The sequence below is a fragment of the Notamacropus eugenii genome, chromosome 3 (assembly GCF_028372415.1).
Source record: "Notamacropus eugenii isolate mMacEug1 chromosome 3, mMacEug1.pri_v2, whole genome shotgun sequence".
Lineage (NCBI taxonomy): Eukaryota > Metazoa > Chordata > Mammalia > Diprotodontia > Macropodidae > Notamacropus > Notamacropus eugenii.
In genome coordinates, this window is record NC_092874.1 from 402,573,796 (window position 1) to 402,588,911 (window position 15,116).

Consider the following 15,116-nt stretch of genomic DNA (forward strand, 5'->3'; position numbering starts at 1 on the left):
ACAAAGGGGTGAAGGGAGCTTAGCATGATGGAGGGATTTTCCAGTTGAAAAGACCTCAGATAGTGAGAGAAGTTCCAGAAGAATACCAACTGAGCCATGGTATTTTGGTAGTCTGATTGGCATGATATTGAATAAGAAAATTATTTTATGTAATGTTTTCATTTTTAATATATCAGCATGGTCTCTGATCATGAGTATTCACTATTTCTCCAATTATTTACGTCTATTTTTATTTCTGCAAAGAGTATTTTGTTAAGTAAATGTTGCAAAATTGTAAAGAAAATGAAGGAACAAAGAGAAGGGATAGGACAAGGCACTCCTAGCCTACCTCTCTGCAGATATGGGTGATTGTAGCACCAAGGTGATACCCATAGCAGCCACAATGAATATGCGTGCATATTTCCAGGGTAAATTAGCAAAATATAAATAACTCTCTTCCTCAAAGACAAAACCAAGGTATTTATTCAGATACCAGAAAGTCAGATCCACCATAGTAATAAAGAAGTTCATACACGTCATCAATCTAGGGAGCACTGACATCCCCAAGCCTTCCCTCTGTTAAGCCTACCCACAAACAAGTTCCCTTAGGCAAAATTCCTTCCTCTCTCACTCACACTAACTGCTGTGCCTCAGCTCTGCCTGGCTCTCACATCTTGTTCCACCTGTTTGGCAAGCTCCTCCCACCATGGGCTCAAACTGTGGGCTGGGTCAAAACTCAAAGCAAGTCACATGGGCCTATTAAGGGGCAGGGAAGATCTTCAAATTCCCTTAACATTACAGTGATCCACAAGTATACATTGCACGTATTTTCAGACTTTTTCAATGTATAGATCAGCTATACTGATTTTTCCTCTTTTTATTTATATGGTGATGTTAAGAAGACATATTCAAAAAAACCCTTTTCTTTTATAAAAAACTTTTGTGTATTCATATAGTTTCTGTGTCTGCTTTGGTAGGTGGACTCCCAAATATTTCATACATTCTACAGTCATTTTGAATGGAGTATCTCCTTCTATTATTTCCTCCTGGTTTTTGTTAGTAATATATTGGAGAGGATAATTTATCTAGGTTTATTTTATATCCTGCTACTTTGATGAAATTATTAACTTTTAATATTGATTTTAGTTGAATATCTAGGATTTTCTAAGTAAATTATCTTAAAAATGATCATTTTTATTTCCTCTTTGACTATCTGTAATCCCTTAGTTTAATTTTCTTGCCTTCTTCCTATAGCTCTTATTTCTAAAATTTTGCCAAATAATAGTGGCGATGACATCCTTATTTTTCCTTTGACCCTGGGCAAGTCATTTAACCTCTGTCTGCCTCAGTTTCCTCAGTAGTAAAATGTAGCACTTATCTCCCAGGATTGTTCAATAAACTAAGATCATATTTGTAAAATGCTTTGCAAAACTCAAAGCGCCCTTGTGTAGGTGTCAGGTACATGTTACTTTCATAGATGGAATGTGGTTGGATCCCTTGTATGACAGGTTAGATTTCCCCACTCCCAGTCCTTTTTCACAAAAGCCAAGGAAGCTGTTTCGTAGACCTGTTTAGCCTAGAGTAAGACTAAGGATATTTAGCTATCAATACAGCTTTCTCATGGTTCCAGGTCACATGAACATGTTCTTCTTGTTCTCTTAAGTGCACAAAATTGCTCACCCACATGGAGTTAAGGCCATTCAGATTTGGTGAATATCCCAAGGTGGCTAAGTTGCTACATCCTACCTTGCTGATCAGACAGGGCTCCATCAATTGGAGCTAAGTTCTATACCCTTGTTATCCATTTTATGATATGGCTAAGCAAACCTCCTTTTATTAACTATGACTTATAGGTATCTTATTTCATTCCAATATCAGACCCCAACACCCAGGGAACCATACTGAGTCAGGTTCAACCCATTATACCTTCTTTTCCTGCTTTTGCAAATCAATTAGGTAATACTGGATTTAGCTAATTTTTTGAGTGTTTGATAGGATCAATTTCTAAGTCCATCTAGTCCTAGAGACTTTTTCTTTAGGGATTTCTGATTTGTTCAATTTCTTTTTCTGAGAGTACGGTACTTAAATTCTATATTTCTTATTCCGTTAATATCAGCTTTGGTGGTATATAATTAGTAAGACAGTTTCTAATAATTTCTTTTATTCCCTTCTTGTGAATTCTTTTTCATTTCTGACATTTTCAATTTCATTTTCTCCTGTCTTTAAAAAAAATCAAATTGGCTAGCAGTTTATCCATTTCATATTCCCCCCGCCCAAATTCAGCATATTAACTTTTTTTGGCTGCCACATCACATTGTTACTATTGAGCTTGCAATTCAATTACCATCCTGCCCTGAGATTTTTCAGATCAACTGTTGTCTTTCTATGCCTCCCCTACTTATAAAATTGATAAATTATTTTTCGTGCCCAAATACAAGACTGTATATTTATCTTTACTGAATTTCATCTTAATAGATTCAACCTAAATGCTTGGGCCTATGGAATTCATTTTGGATCCTGACTACCATCTATTCTGTTAGGTATCCTTTCTATCTTTGTTTCATCTGCAAATTTGCTGAGCATACTTTATCCAAGTTCTTGATAAAAATGTTAAATAGCACGGAGACAAGCATAGAACCCTGAGGTATTCTACTAAAGACGTCTACTTTATATTAATCCATTAACAACTACTTTTTGAGTCCAGCCATCTAATCTGTCCTGAAATCATATGACTGTATAATTATCTAATATATATCTTCATTCTCTCTCCAAGAACAGTATGAAAAACTTTATATGTAAAGTGCTCTTCAAACTTTAATATAAATGTCAAGTATCATTATCAATATATCCAAATAAATTAAGAACTGTTGGTTTCCATTCATTTTTGAATTTGACCTTATGAGATTATATGTGGTCCCCACAAATCTACATTAGTGCAAATGTGTGTATCCTAAGTCTATGCAGTTTTTTATATGTTATACCTCCTCTCCTTTCTTAGAGAAAAAAAAAGTCAATGGTACTTTTGCCTAGAAGGGCAATCCTGTCTATAATGTAGAGCAGCTGTTGTGGTCCATGGACTGCTGAGGGTCCCTGAGACCCTTTCAGGGAATCTTCAGGGCCAAAACTGAATATTATTTTTATAACAATATTAAAACATTATTTGCCTATTAAAATATTCCTTCCATTTCCAACTACATATTTGTGTGAGGCTGGATTTTCTTCATACACATCAAACATTATATTCCAAGAGAATGCAGAAGTAGAAGGGAGACTTGAGCTGACCTTTATTAAGGCAGATATTAGATTTGCAAAAAAAGTGTAAAACACTGCCACCCTTTTGACAAATTTTTTTGTTCTGAAAAATATATTCTTCATAAACATTGGTTATTTATGTTAATCATATGTTATCATCACTTTAAAATTAATCTATCAATAAATTATCAGTTTCACTTGATCAATTTTAATTTCTAATATGGTAATTATAGTCCACATAAACAACAGTTTTTTGAGATCTTCAACAATTTTTAAGAATATAAAGAGGTTCTGAGACCAAGTAGTTTGAGTACTATTGATCTAGAGGTCAGATAAACCTTTTTCATATTTTCCCTTAATATATGACTTGCAGATACCACCTCTTCTGCTCATTACATAAATCAGTATATGGTATGGTAATGGGAAGTTATTCTGTGGGAGAACTTAAAAAGTGGCAACTGAACTCCCTTTTTGTTAAAGATGACTAGCAAGTAAACAAAATGTATGGGAGGGAGGCTCATTCCGTGGTTGTTGATAGTTCTGGGGGAGGGTCCTGAGGTGACCCTGACCTTAGCTGAGTTGGTCCTAATTCCAGGAAACTACACTAATACAAATTTCATTCATTATGGGAAGTGTGCCAGTGTAACCACGGCAACTCAGACACTATCGCAGCCACTGTTGTATCACTTACTCCCAGAGATTTGTCCACCACTGCCATCTGCTTGCCATATGAGAGGAATGGTTTTCTAGTACATTTGTCTTCACTTCAAGGTCTTCCTATTTTAATCATCACATTCTCATGGTGTCTTACCTGAGAGCAAGGTCACTCCCCAGTTTCTCATCAAATTCTAGGATGTCCCAGAAATATAGCTTATTATGGCAGGGAGTGGAGGGGGGGTAGAGGTGAGGAGGGGTAGGGGTGCTGGAAGGTTGTGTGGTTCTTAATTTATTAAGCCAGGTAGTTTGGCTTCCCACACCTAAACAAAGTCAGTGACTTTCTCAATACTCCTACCACTGGAACAACTCGGTTCCTTATTGTCTTAAAGTCCAATGAGTTTTCTCAGAAGCTATTTAGTCCAACTTTTACCTGTTTTTATTCCCATTTGCTTCTTTATTGGGCAAATCTATAACCCTTCTTCAGTGCTTCTCTTCTATCACCAGGCTGTACAATGAGATGGATAAGTTCTGTTAAATCCTTTGCTTTCACTGTATTGGCCATGAGATGATCATTCAGTCTTCTCCTGACAATCCCAACTGGTACTAACTTGTCTCAGTTTAGGACAGAGCAAAGTTTCCAGAATAATTTATTTGTTCAATTAATAGCCTATTCTGTTTTAATCCCATTAAGGTCCTAGCATTACTCTTTCTGTACTCATATCCAGATTTGTAAAAAAATTATTTGATGAACTGTGACTTGCACATTAATAATGAGCTTTCCTCTAAATCAAACAGGGATCTCTCTCTGCCAATAACAAATATGACTTGTGTTTGACTGGTAGCAAAGATTCAGAGCTACATCTTAAAGGACAACTGACCATGACCAAAGAAAGCCAATATGTCTTGCTGCTGTTTCTGGAAAATGGACCAGAGTGCTGTAGTGGGCTCTGGCAGAAGGAGAACTATTCCTGTGGGACCAGGTAGTCTCACTCACCTACACAGATTGTATGTCCCTTTATGGGCAATTCCTGTCTGAGATTCTTGCAAGGGCTTATCCCTTTCCCCCATTTTTATTACCTCTTTCAGGGCAAATGGTATATGGGTAAATAACTACCTTCATGCTGGTGTAGTTAATGTGGTTAACAGAGATGTCCATGGCAAGGCTTTCCTAGTAATACAGTATGGAGCTCAGTTGCGAAGAATCACATACGTAGCTCTGACCCAGAATCTATAGGTTATATTGGTACTACTTAGGTTCCCTTTTGTAGATGTAGTGTGTCTTAGCTTCTGAATAGGACAGGAAACCACTATGGATATCTTATCTGTATAATTCTAGGAACCTTACCTGCTATCTGCTTCTCCATTCTCTCATACACTGTACTTTAAGGAACTGCAAGGCTGACTTAAATGCCCACTGAGTCTGAGTGGAACCCCTGATGTCATTTGTTATGTCTAGAAACATTTGGGCTCCTGTATCCCATGCATGGGTAATAATAATAATAATGATAATATATGCTTGGTAATAATGCCAATAAAAAAAGCTTCAAAAGAAATATGCCCTTCCCAACCAGTATTCTCCCTCTTCAAAAAAAAAAAAAAAATAGTGCATTAACAGTGACATAGCAGAAAAAAATGATCCTGATTCCTTATTAGAGGAAGTGACTATGATATGTCTAGGATATGTAGCTAGTGAAAATCATTTTATGAAAGGCTAGTGCAAAGTGTATGTAATCATACATGCTTAAAAGTAGGATGGGCTAGTTATTTTCCATCCAATTAATAAAAATAATTAGAAGTGATGAAACTCAATTCTAGTAGAGCTATGAAGAAACAACTAAATTCAGTTACTGTTGTTGGGATTTTGAGCCTGTAGAAATGTTTTGGACGTTAATTTAGTTGTACACAATAAAAGTTACAAAAATTCCTTTTTTTTGTGTGCAAAGTTAACAAGTTAGAAAAGTTCTTTTTGACCTAACAATTCTGTTTTTGAGACTCCATCCTGAACATGTTATCAGAAATAAAGAAAAATATTTTCTTGGCAGTATTATTTGTAAGTGCAAAAAACTGGAAGCAAGCCAAATTTCTCAAAATACTGTAATCATTGTACTTTATGTAATGGAATCCTATAATGTAATTAAGTTAGACAAGAATAAGTGTATAGAAGAAATCTAGAAAAACTTCAATAAATATCCCAATGTGGGGCTACTATGTGAATTAATACTGTTTCATTACTGCATTGCCTTATGCTTAGATGTGAGGAATATTCAAGGGGTCCAAAATTAAGCAAGTGATCAGACACGTACACAAGTACATTTAATACAAATTAGAACATAATTATAACTAATATAAGGTATCAGAGTTGGCAAAGTGCTTTACATCATTTCATGTCATCCTCAGAACAACTCTATGAGGTGAGTAATGTAATTGTTATTATCCATATTTTGTATATGAAGAAATTGAGACTTGAGAAGTTAGGTCTTACTCATTATCACATAACTAGTAAATATTTAAGTTGAAAATTGAACCTGATTCCAAGTTTAGCTTGCCATCTATACATTAAATTCAGCTTTCTAGCCAATACTTCTGGGTTCTAAACCTACTTTTGATCTTTACCAGCTAGTTGATCAGGGGCAAGAAGTCACTGTGGTGGGTGTGGTGATAATGGTTTGGTGAGGATAGGGACTGGACCTGTATGGAACTCCTGGTGAGGAACTTTCTCTACCAATGTAGGTTGGTACGGTCTCTACAATTTATAGTCTTGAAAGGCTGATGGACCTGCTCAGGATCACACAGTCACTTTTTGATGGAACTAGAATTTAACCTGAGATCTTTCTTCTGAAGCTAGCTCTTTAACCACTTCACTATGCTATATCTGGCTAGGTAAATGGAAAATGATAATAGCTCACATTTATATAGTCCTTTTAGGTCTGCAAAGTTCTTTATATACATCTTCTCAATTGAGCCTTACAACAACCCTGTGAGGCAGGTTGTCTATTACTATTATTAGGATTTCAGTAAGCAGATACAGGGTTAAGTAGAAAGAGGAGGGAGTCGGAGATTCCTGGTGTAGAGAGCAGCGTAGGCAAAGGTGTTCCACAGGAAAAGAGTTTGTGTTGGGGCATCACAATATTCCAATTTAGTTAGGGTGGAAAAGTAGTACTTTACCAGGTCATAACCACACTCTGTAGGACTTTGACTGCCAGATTAAGGAGTTTTGAGTTTATATACAGTGGTTCAAATAAAAGTGGGAGTCACTGAAGATTTCAGAGTAGCGACAGATGTGATCAGACCACTAGAGTCTCAGCGATAGAACCTCAGAGGTCATTTAGTCCAATCCTTAGCTGACCAAATATCCCCTCTATGAGCCCTCCTTGAAGGGGAGAACCATCACCTCCCAAGGCAGCCCATCCCACTTCTGACCAGTCCTCCTGGTTAAGAACTCTCTCCTTAATCCACCGTGGATCTGCCTCTAACAAGTTCCCCCTTCCTAGTTTTGGTCTCTAGAACTGAACACAACAAGTCTAATTCCTGCTCCTTCAAGGTGTTTTCTAGGCTTGGGAGTCTGGGAAGATACTGGAGGTGGGTGGGTTGGGGAGACCCTTCAGGAAGCATTTCAAGCTTCGAAGAGCCTGTCTCCCATTTCATGACTCGTCTTTGACTCCCATTTTCTCCATCTGACATTTTAATTCCAGCACGGGAAGCCTCCGCTGTGCTCCCGCTCCGCACGCCATCCTTCTCTTCTATCGTCTAAGCCGCGCACATGGCTCGGAGCCGCAGAATTCCCGGCTCATCCTCCGCTCTCGGCTCGGGTGAGGCTTCTCGTCCCTAACTCTTTCTGGCTCTCCGCAGGCTGCTGGCGGATGCCCGGGCAACTCTACCGCCGACACTGCGTGGAGATGGCGACGCTCCGTGCCTGGGACCCTCAGAGCTGGGCTCTTTTCTTCGGCCTGGAGCAGCCCGAGGTGAGTGTCCCAGCGCTCTCGGGGACAGCTAGCTGTGGATCCGTCCTGCCGGACAGCCGCTCCCCTCCTGGGGGCCTGGGAACGGATAACTGAAAACGAGGAGCTGTCAGGGCGGCGGAAACACACAGGGAACACCCCGGACGGCCGGTGCGGGCGTTTGGGGAATTCTCCAGGGCACGGCCACTGGCCGGGCACCTCCTGCGAGGACCCGGAGGGAAGGGGGGAGGGGCCGCTGTTCCCTCCAGGTGGTGCTGACACCTACCCCACGACGCTTGCCCCTTTGGGTGGACCTATCTGGGAGAAATAAAGAGTTGGATATGGAGGGGGTTGGGAGGGAGGGAGGGAGGAAGGAAGGAAGGAAGGAATGAAGGAAGGGAGAGGGGCCGAAGAAGCAGAGGCCACGGAGCGCTAGCTCGCTCGTTCCCCTCGGAATCTGAGAAACCGGAAAGGAGGTGGGGCGCGGCCGGGGGGTTGGGGTGGGGCGAGCTAGGTTGCACAAGGATGCGCGCACGCGCGCGCCGGCTGGGCCTGGGAGGGGTGGGGAGGAGAGGCGCGCACACGCTCCGGGGCGGAGGGGGGAATGTGAAAGGCTGGCCTTCGCGTGTTCTCGAGGGCGGGGACGCGCGCTAGCCAGCCGCGTGACAGGCGGAGGAGGTACCGGTCCCGAGGCGGCGGCGGGGGCGCGCTCCCTTCTCCGCTCCTCCCTCTCTCGCTCTCTCCTTCCCCGGCTGGCTGGGGGGGCTGGGTACTCCGCAGAGAGACGCCGCTCCCCTCCAGCCCGGAGCGGCCCGATCGAGCGTCCGACCGCCTCTTCCTCTCGAGGCTCCCCGCCTTTTCCCCCGCCCACGGCGTCCACGCCCTCGAGTCCCGGGGCCGCCGCTCATTGTGCTGCGCCAGGCCCGCCGGCCCGAGGACTTCCCCGCGGCCTCCCTCCCTCCCGCTCCGAGCTCTCCCGTCCTTCCTGGGCCATGGATGGGTAAGTGCGGGCGGGCCCTTCGCTCCGGAGCGGCGCCGGCCTGGCGAGCGGGGCCCAGCTCCCCGGCGGCCGCCTCGAGCCTGCCGCCTCCCCTCCCCCTCCGCCAGCCCTGCGCCGGCCCTGGAGCTTTGCAGGATGGAAGCTGGGCCGGGGCCCCTCACCTTCCCGCGACTGGGCGCGGCGCCGTGTGCGGGGGGAGGGGGTGGAAATGCCTCTGCTTCCCCTTCGCTCTCGCTCGGCTTCCTCTCGGCGCTCTCGTCTCCTCCCTTCCCCTCGCACCCCCCTTTGCCCTTCTGGTGGAGCGGGGCGCCGCCGAGCGGGGGGTGGGGGGCCGAGGAAGGGAAGGGGGTGTGTGTGCGCCGGCGAGGTGGGGCCGCCGCCGGGTCGGGCGGGTGGGGCGGTCGCTGAGGGAGTCCTGGGGGAGAGGGCAGCCCCTGCGGAGCCCGTCCTTCGGGGCTGGAGAGCGCAGACTGCGGGGCTTGTTCTCCCCTCTCCTTCCTCTCCTTCGGGCTTTCTTCCCTTCCCTCCTTCCCCCCTTTTCCTTTCTCCTTCCAGCTCCTCCCTTCTGTCTCTTTGCCTCTTATCCCCTTTTCCTGTTTCCTTCTCTCCCTTTCCTCCCTCTCCGCCCTTCTTCCTTTATACAATTTTGCCCCGTGCTCCCCATTTTCTCCCCTTCTTTCTTCTCCATCTCTCCCCTTCCCCTTTCCTCCGTCCTCCCCCTTTCCCTCCCTTTCCTCCCCTCCTCCCCCATCCCTCCTCTCCGGCTCCCACTCCCTGCTCGCTGCCCTCCCATTACACGCCCCCTCCAGCCCCTCCCCTCCTCGCCCGCTCCAGGTTGGGCACGGCCCTGGTGTGATCGGCGTGGGTCGGAGGGCTCCGAGGCTGGTCCCCGCTCCGCCGCCCCGCCGGGGTCACGTCTCGCTGCGTGCTGAGACCTCTGGAGAGCCGGAGCTCCGGAGCTGGAGTCGGCGTTCCTGCCCGCAGCCTCAGATCACTTCCGCTTAGAAAATGGTGTGTGCGCGGTGGGGAGAGCCGGGCGGAGGAGGAGGAGGAGCCGAGCGGGCTGCTGCGGGGCTGCCGGGGGCGGCGCGGCGGGAGCCCCGCACCGGAGCCCGCGTCCGGAGGCCGGCGGGGCGGGCGGGCGGTGCGCGAGCCGGGCAGACCGCGAGGAGCGCCCTCGGCCTTGGGGAGTGCCGCGGTCCGAGGCGCCTTCGGCCTGGAGGGCGCTGCAGGCGGGAGAAGGGAAGGGGAAGTGAAGGCTGGCTCCGGACCGGGACCTGAGGCCCGGGCGGGTTCGTGCCGCGGGGAGGCTGCCTGGCCCTGCTGCCAGGTTCTAGGCTTAGACTCGTAAAGGGAATCAGGCTTATGTGAGGGCCGCGCTGTGAAGAGGCCGAGACGTGAAGCCGGGCGGACTGGCCTTGGGTCTGCAGCGTGTCCTGCGTGGTGGTGATGGGCTAGGAAGCGCTGGCGCTGGGGGCGCTCGGGGGATGTTCCCGTAGGGTTAGTGTGTCAGAGCCTCCTACCGCTGCTGATGAGCCTCAGGACCAGATGCAGGTTTTAGATGAAGTAGCATTCTTATTTCTGAGGTTAGCAGATGTCTCCAGATTATGCACTGAAATGATTTCGTTTTCGTAGACTTTGGTGTGCCTTGCATGAAGTGCTTCGACTTGAAAGCTGTTTTCACTAGAAAAAAAGTAATGGGGATTCTGTTTAATTAGAGGAATAGATAGTTGATGCAAATGGACAGGTTTTTGCAGTTTGTTGTGCAGTCAGTGCTAAGGGGGGGAGAGCAAGTCCTCCTCCCCTTGCTATTTTTTCTTTTAAAAAGAAAATGAATTAATGTCATTTGGTCGTAGTTAATGGAAGCCTAACAGCTTTTTGTGTGAGAAGATGCATTGGTACAAGCAGCTTGTGTCTTGGAATCTTAATTGTGAATTTTAGGTGTTTTATTATTCAGACAACTTGGGTGGGAATATTATAAAATATATTTAGATCTTTAATAAAACTTCTTACCTCTTAATATATTGTATTAGGACTGGTCCAGCAGGGGTGGAAACTTAAATACTGGTAATTTTATTTTTTAAAGCTCAGAATGAGTTTTTTAAGAGTATGTTTAAGGATGGGGAATTTGATAAGTAGTAATACATAGATACTAAAAAGTGACCTCATTGTGAAATTCAAGTAAATAATATAATTTAGTCTGCACTGCTTTCTGGACAGGAATTATACAAAAACTTGACCTTTTATGCTTAATATAAGTCACAGGAAAGGTACTTTATTAAAAAAATTTTTGGTTAGCTGAATTAATTTTAAGATCCAAAGTCATGTATGTTTATTTTTTAAAAGCAATTCGTTTTATGTTAAAGGGCCTTGCAATCCCAGGTGATCAATATGTGGAATTTTCAGTTTGTACAGTTACAGTTTTCTCTTAAGAATATCAAGAAATAAAAGTTTTAATTGATGGTAATCTGCTTATGCTTCAGTAGATAGGCTTTTTCTTTTTTGTTTTTTGATATGTCACAGAACCTTAATTATAAGGGTTCTGCCCCACCTTTTAAAAGGCGTGGTTCTAGACCTTTCAAGATTTTGTCCTCAGGGACCTAATTAAACTCTTAGGGTTTCTCACAGCCCTGAAAAAAAGCTTAGTGAACCATTTGCTTTAGAGTAAAGGATCATAGGTTGAAGTTTTTAAGAAAAGTCACTACACATTAGCATTTATTGTGCCCAAATCCCCGCTGAAGTAACTGAAATTCGGGATTACTTTTTCGCCCTTCTTGGAGCTGTTTTGCATCTAGGACTTTATTAGTTTGTATGCTTTTGAAAATATTGCTTGAAATGGTTGTGAAATTTGATATTTTATTGGTTCTAATAGTGACACAGTGTCTTGCTACTGTTCTGGTGATGCTTAAGGGATTTCTTAATTCTGTGAAATTTAAGTCCTTGAGTTCTTTTTAAACTTTTAAGAATAATTTGTATGTGTTTGTCTTGGAACATAAACTTGGGCAGTTTTTATTTTGAAGACCAAGTTGAAGATTAAAAGCAAATAGATATGCTGGCTAATATTTCTACATGGGCACAGTTGTATTTCTGTCAAAATGATTAATTGCAAGGAGTTTGATTTATGTTTCTTCTCTTATCTCTTTAGAGCTTTGCTTCATTCACACTGTGTTACTAGTCTTGTCAGTCGAATTTCCTTTGCAAAAACATTCCACAACTCATCACATTTTCACTTTTATTTACATTATTATAACAATGTTTTTCTTTCCTCCTTTAACCTTATTTACCTCTGCCTTTGTAATACTTGCTCTCTAACTTTGTTTTCCATTTTCTCTTCATTTTTTTTCCATACAGTGTTGTTACAGATCTTATAACAGTCGGTTTAAAGGTAGGAATCTTTTTCTCATCTTTCATATTCACTTTTTTATCCTCTTAATTTGTAGCATTTTCCCCTTCAGCAAAACCGTATCACTTATTCACATATCATCTGTTGTGCTATTCTATACCAGCAATGTTCTTTTGTTTTTGATTTAGCCATTAACAACTTATCTTGGCATGTGTTTGCAGCCAATTTTTGATTATTCATATTGATGATGGGGGAGGCTTGCATCATATCTTTAATAGATCCAGACACATAAAGGTGAAAATAAAATATAATATAAAGTCTTCCTTGACCCAATTATAGATTCTAAGAAATGTAGCAATGGACTTTCTTCCATCTTTCCTTTCATGGATGGTAAAATTAGTGGTAAGAAGCAAAGGAAATTTGTCTAATAGGGTAATTCATAGTTTTCAAAAATAATTCTTATACACATTTTTTTCTGACCAGCTTCTAAACATTATATAAAAGAATAAGACTTTTATAAAAGCCGACTGTTTAATAAGTTTTATATAATTGACTAAAACAGTGTCTATTAATGTGAAGTTTTAAAAATATAGTCTCTAGGTTAGTTTAGAATAATCTCATTTATATAGTGCTTTAAGGTTTACAGATCCTTACCTCCCAGGAGATAGAATGCAAGTGTAATCAAGGTTAACTGAGGCTTTAACATAGACTTTGACTGTGATCATAGAGTCAGAAAACGCTAAAAAAAAAAAACCCAAAAAGGATTTGCTTCTTATGTTTCTTGAAGGTTTTGGAATTTCATTAATACTCCAGTAGAGTATTTTAATATGAATCTTGAAGAAAAATCCATCTTTACCAAAGTGGAAAGTACAAAATTCATCATTGACGTACTACTTTGAAAAAATGCTGTAGACTGACAAATTTTAGGGTAGCATTGCTTTTTATGGTTGTACTTTTTCTCCTTTGGTAAACATTTGCATAAACATTTAAATTTGAATATTGTAAATAAGTATTAAGTGGGTGAGAAGGAAATTACAATTGATATATGTGTAATGAATATACTGATAATTAAAGGCCTCCTAGTCTGTCTTTAGGCAGTAGTGGCCACAACTGTACTTGTCTCTGCCACTGAGGACATTTGTCTTGACCTGAGGTGGGGAACCTGTGGCCTCAAGGCCATATGTGGCCCCCTGGGTCCTCAGTTTCGACCCTTAGATTAAATCCAAACTTCACAAATCCCATAAATAAAAGGATTTGTTCTGTAAAACTTGAACTCAGTTAAAAGGTCACACCCAAGGACCTAGAAACCCACATGTGGCTGCAGGTTCTCCTCTCCTGGTCTTGACTCTCTCTTAATAGTACATGTTTCCCATGCTGTTGAAAGACTGAAATTTAAGTATATAATTTGTGCTTCAGCTAGGAGAACATTCCTCACCCTGAAATTGATTAATTAAACTACTTGATTACTGGCACTCCTGTCTATTAACCTGCTTTGTGGGGTTCTGAGCATTCTCAGATTAGAGACTGGCTCAGAAAAAGTCCTATTAACAGAAAAAGCCCTGCAGATTTTATTCTACCCTCTGGATCACTATTCAGAACATTATATTGAGTTAGGCATAACTATGGAATTTAGGGAAGTAAACAAAATAGTTGGCATTTTATGTCAAATGTTGCTTTGTTCTTATTTGAAAATTTCTGTAAGTCTAAAACTATATCTTTAAAAGTCATATATTTAAATTAAGAAAGCTACTTAGGCATTGACTGTTAGTCTTTACAAATACCCTTAGACATCTGGTATTTATTGTGTCTGTTGCATCTTAAGAAAATTAAGCATAAATAAAAGGTTTAGATATTAGGCAATGAAAAGTTTACATATTAGGCACAAGAACCATATCTTGATGCCTAGAATTTTAATTATGACACAGATATTTAAAAATATGCAAAATGGAGAAATACAGCGAAAGTTGAAGTGCTTGCCCTGGGCAGAGTGGCGGGATAGTTACTGAGGACACAAAGACAAAATCTAAGCATTTGTTGGCTTCTCAGAGCTTGCTTTCTAATAGGGAATATCACAGGTAAACTAACATGAAGTACTTTGAGGAAGGAGTGAGTACTAACAATTTGGGAGATCTGGTCAACTGAAGTGAGCTTTGACAGAAACCAAGAATTCCAAGAGGTGGAAGTGAATGAGATGGGAGATGTAATATGGGTTAGGAGTAAGTAAGGAGGCTACTTCATCTAAAAATAGAGGGGGCGAATAATGTGGAAATGCAGCCTGGAGCTAGATTTTGAAAGGCTTTAAATGCCAGACTGTTTATATCTTAGGGACAATGAATAACCACTGAATATTTTTTGAACAGAGGGAATAACCTGCTCTTGCTTGTGTTATTAGGAAGATTATTCTGGCTACAGTGGGCAGAGGAGAGAATGGAAGCAGGGAGACCATTCTGAAGGCTGGTAGAATATTTTAGGTGAGGGATTTGATAAGGGATTGACATATTGGTTGATGGCCACGTCAGTGGAGAGAAGGGAACTGATGGAAGAAAAGTTGTGAAGTTATCATGGGCTAGACTTCTATGTTGATTGAACATAGGATGTGAGGCAGAGGGAGGGTCAGAGATGACTCCTGTTGTGAGTCTGGACTATTGGAAGAATCTAGGTACCCTTAACAGAAATCGGGGAATTTAGAGGAAAGGTAGGTTTAGGCATGAATGAGAAGTTCAGTTTGGGGCATATTGTTTGAAATGCATGTAAGATATCCAAATGGAGAAGTTCAGATGTCAGTTGGTTATGTAGAAATGGAGCTCAGGAGAGAGACTAGGGCTAGATGGCATGAGATTATTCTTAGATTATCTTTATGCAACTCCTGCATTGTTGGCAGGGAAAAAGGAATAACCTGTACACAGAAAAAAGCTAGCAGCTTTGAGTTTTCTTGTAGGAGGGGACT

The 15,116-nt window shown here is 42.2% G+C and overlaps 1 protein-coding gene across 5 annotated transcripts in view; it reads left to right on the plus strand.

Annotated features, from left to right (window-relative positions):
* Positions 1-15,116, plus strand: part of PTBP3 (polypyrimidine tract binding protein 3) — a 179,190-nt gene that overhangs the window by 70,665 nt on the left and 93,409 nt on the right. Inside the window, exons 1-2 of one of the 5 annotated variants that reach the window (XM_072598061.1) lie at positions 8,473-8,826; positions 12,178-12,211. In XM_072598061.1, coding sequence (XP_072454162.1) covers positions 8,819-8,826; positions 12,178-12,211 — 42 coding nt within the window. In that variant the 5' untranslated portion in view covers positions 8,473-8,818. Of the gene's footprint in view, positions 1-7,737; positions 7,851-8,404; positions 8,827-9,245; positions 9,838-12,177; positions 12,212-15,116 lie in introns of those variants that run through there. The other 4 variants (XM_072598063.1, XM_072598056.1, XM_072598059.1 and 1 more) reach the window with 4 other exon arrangements.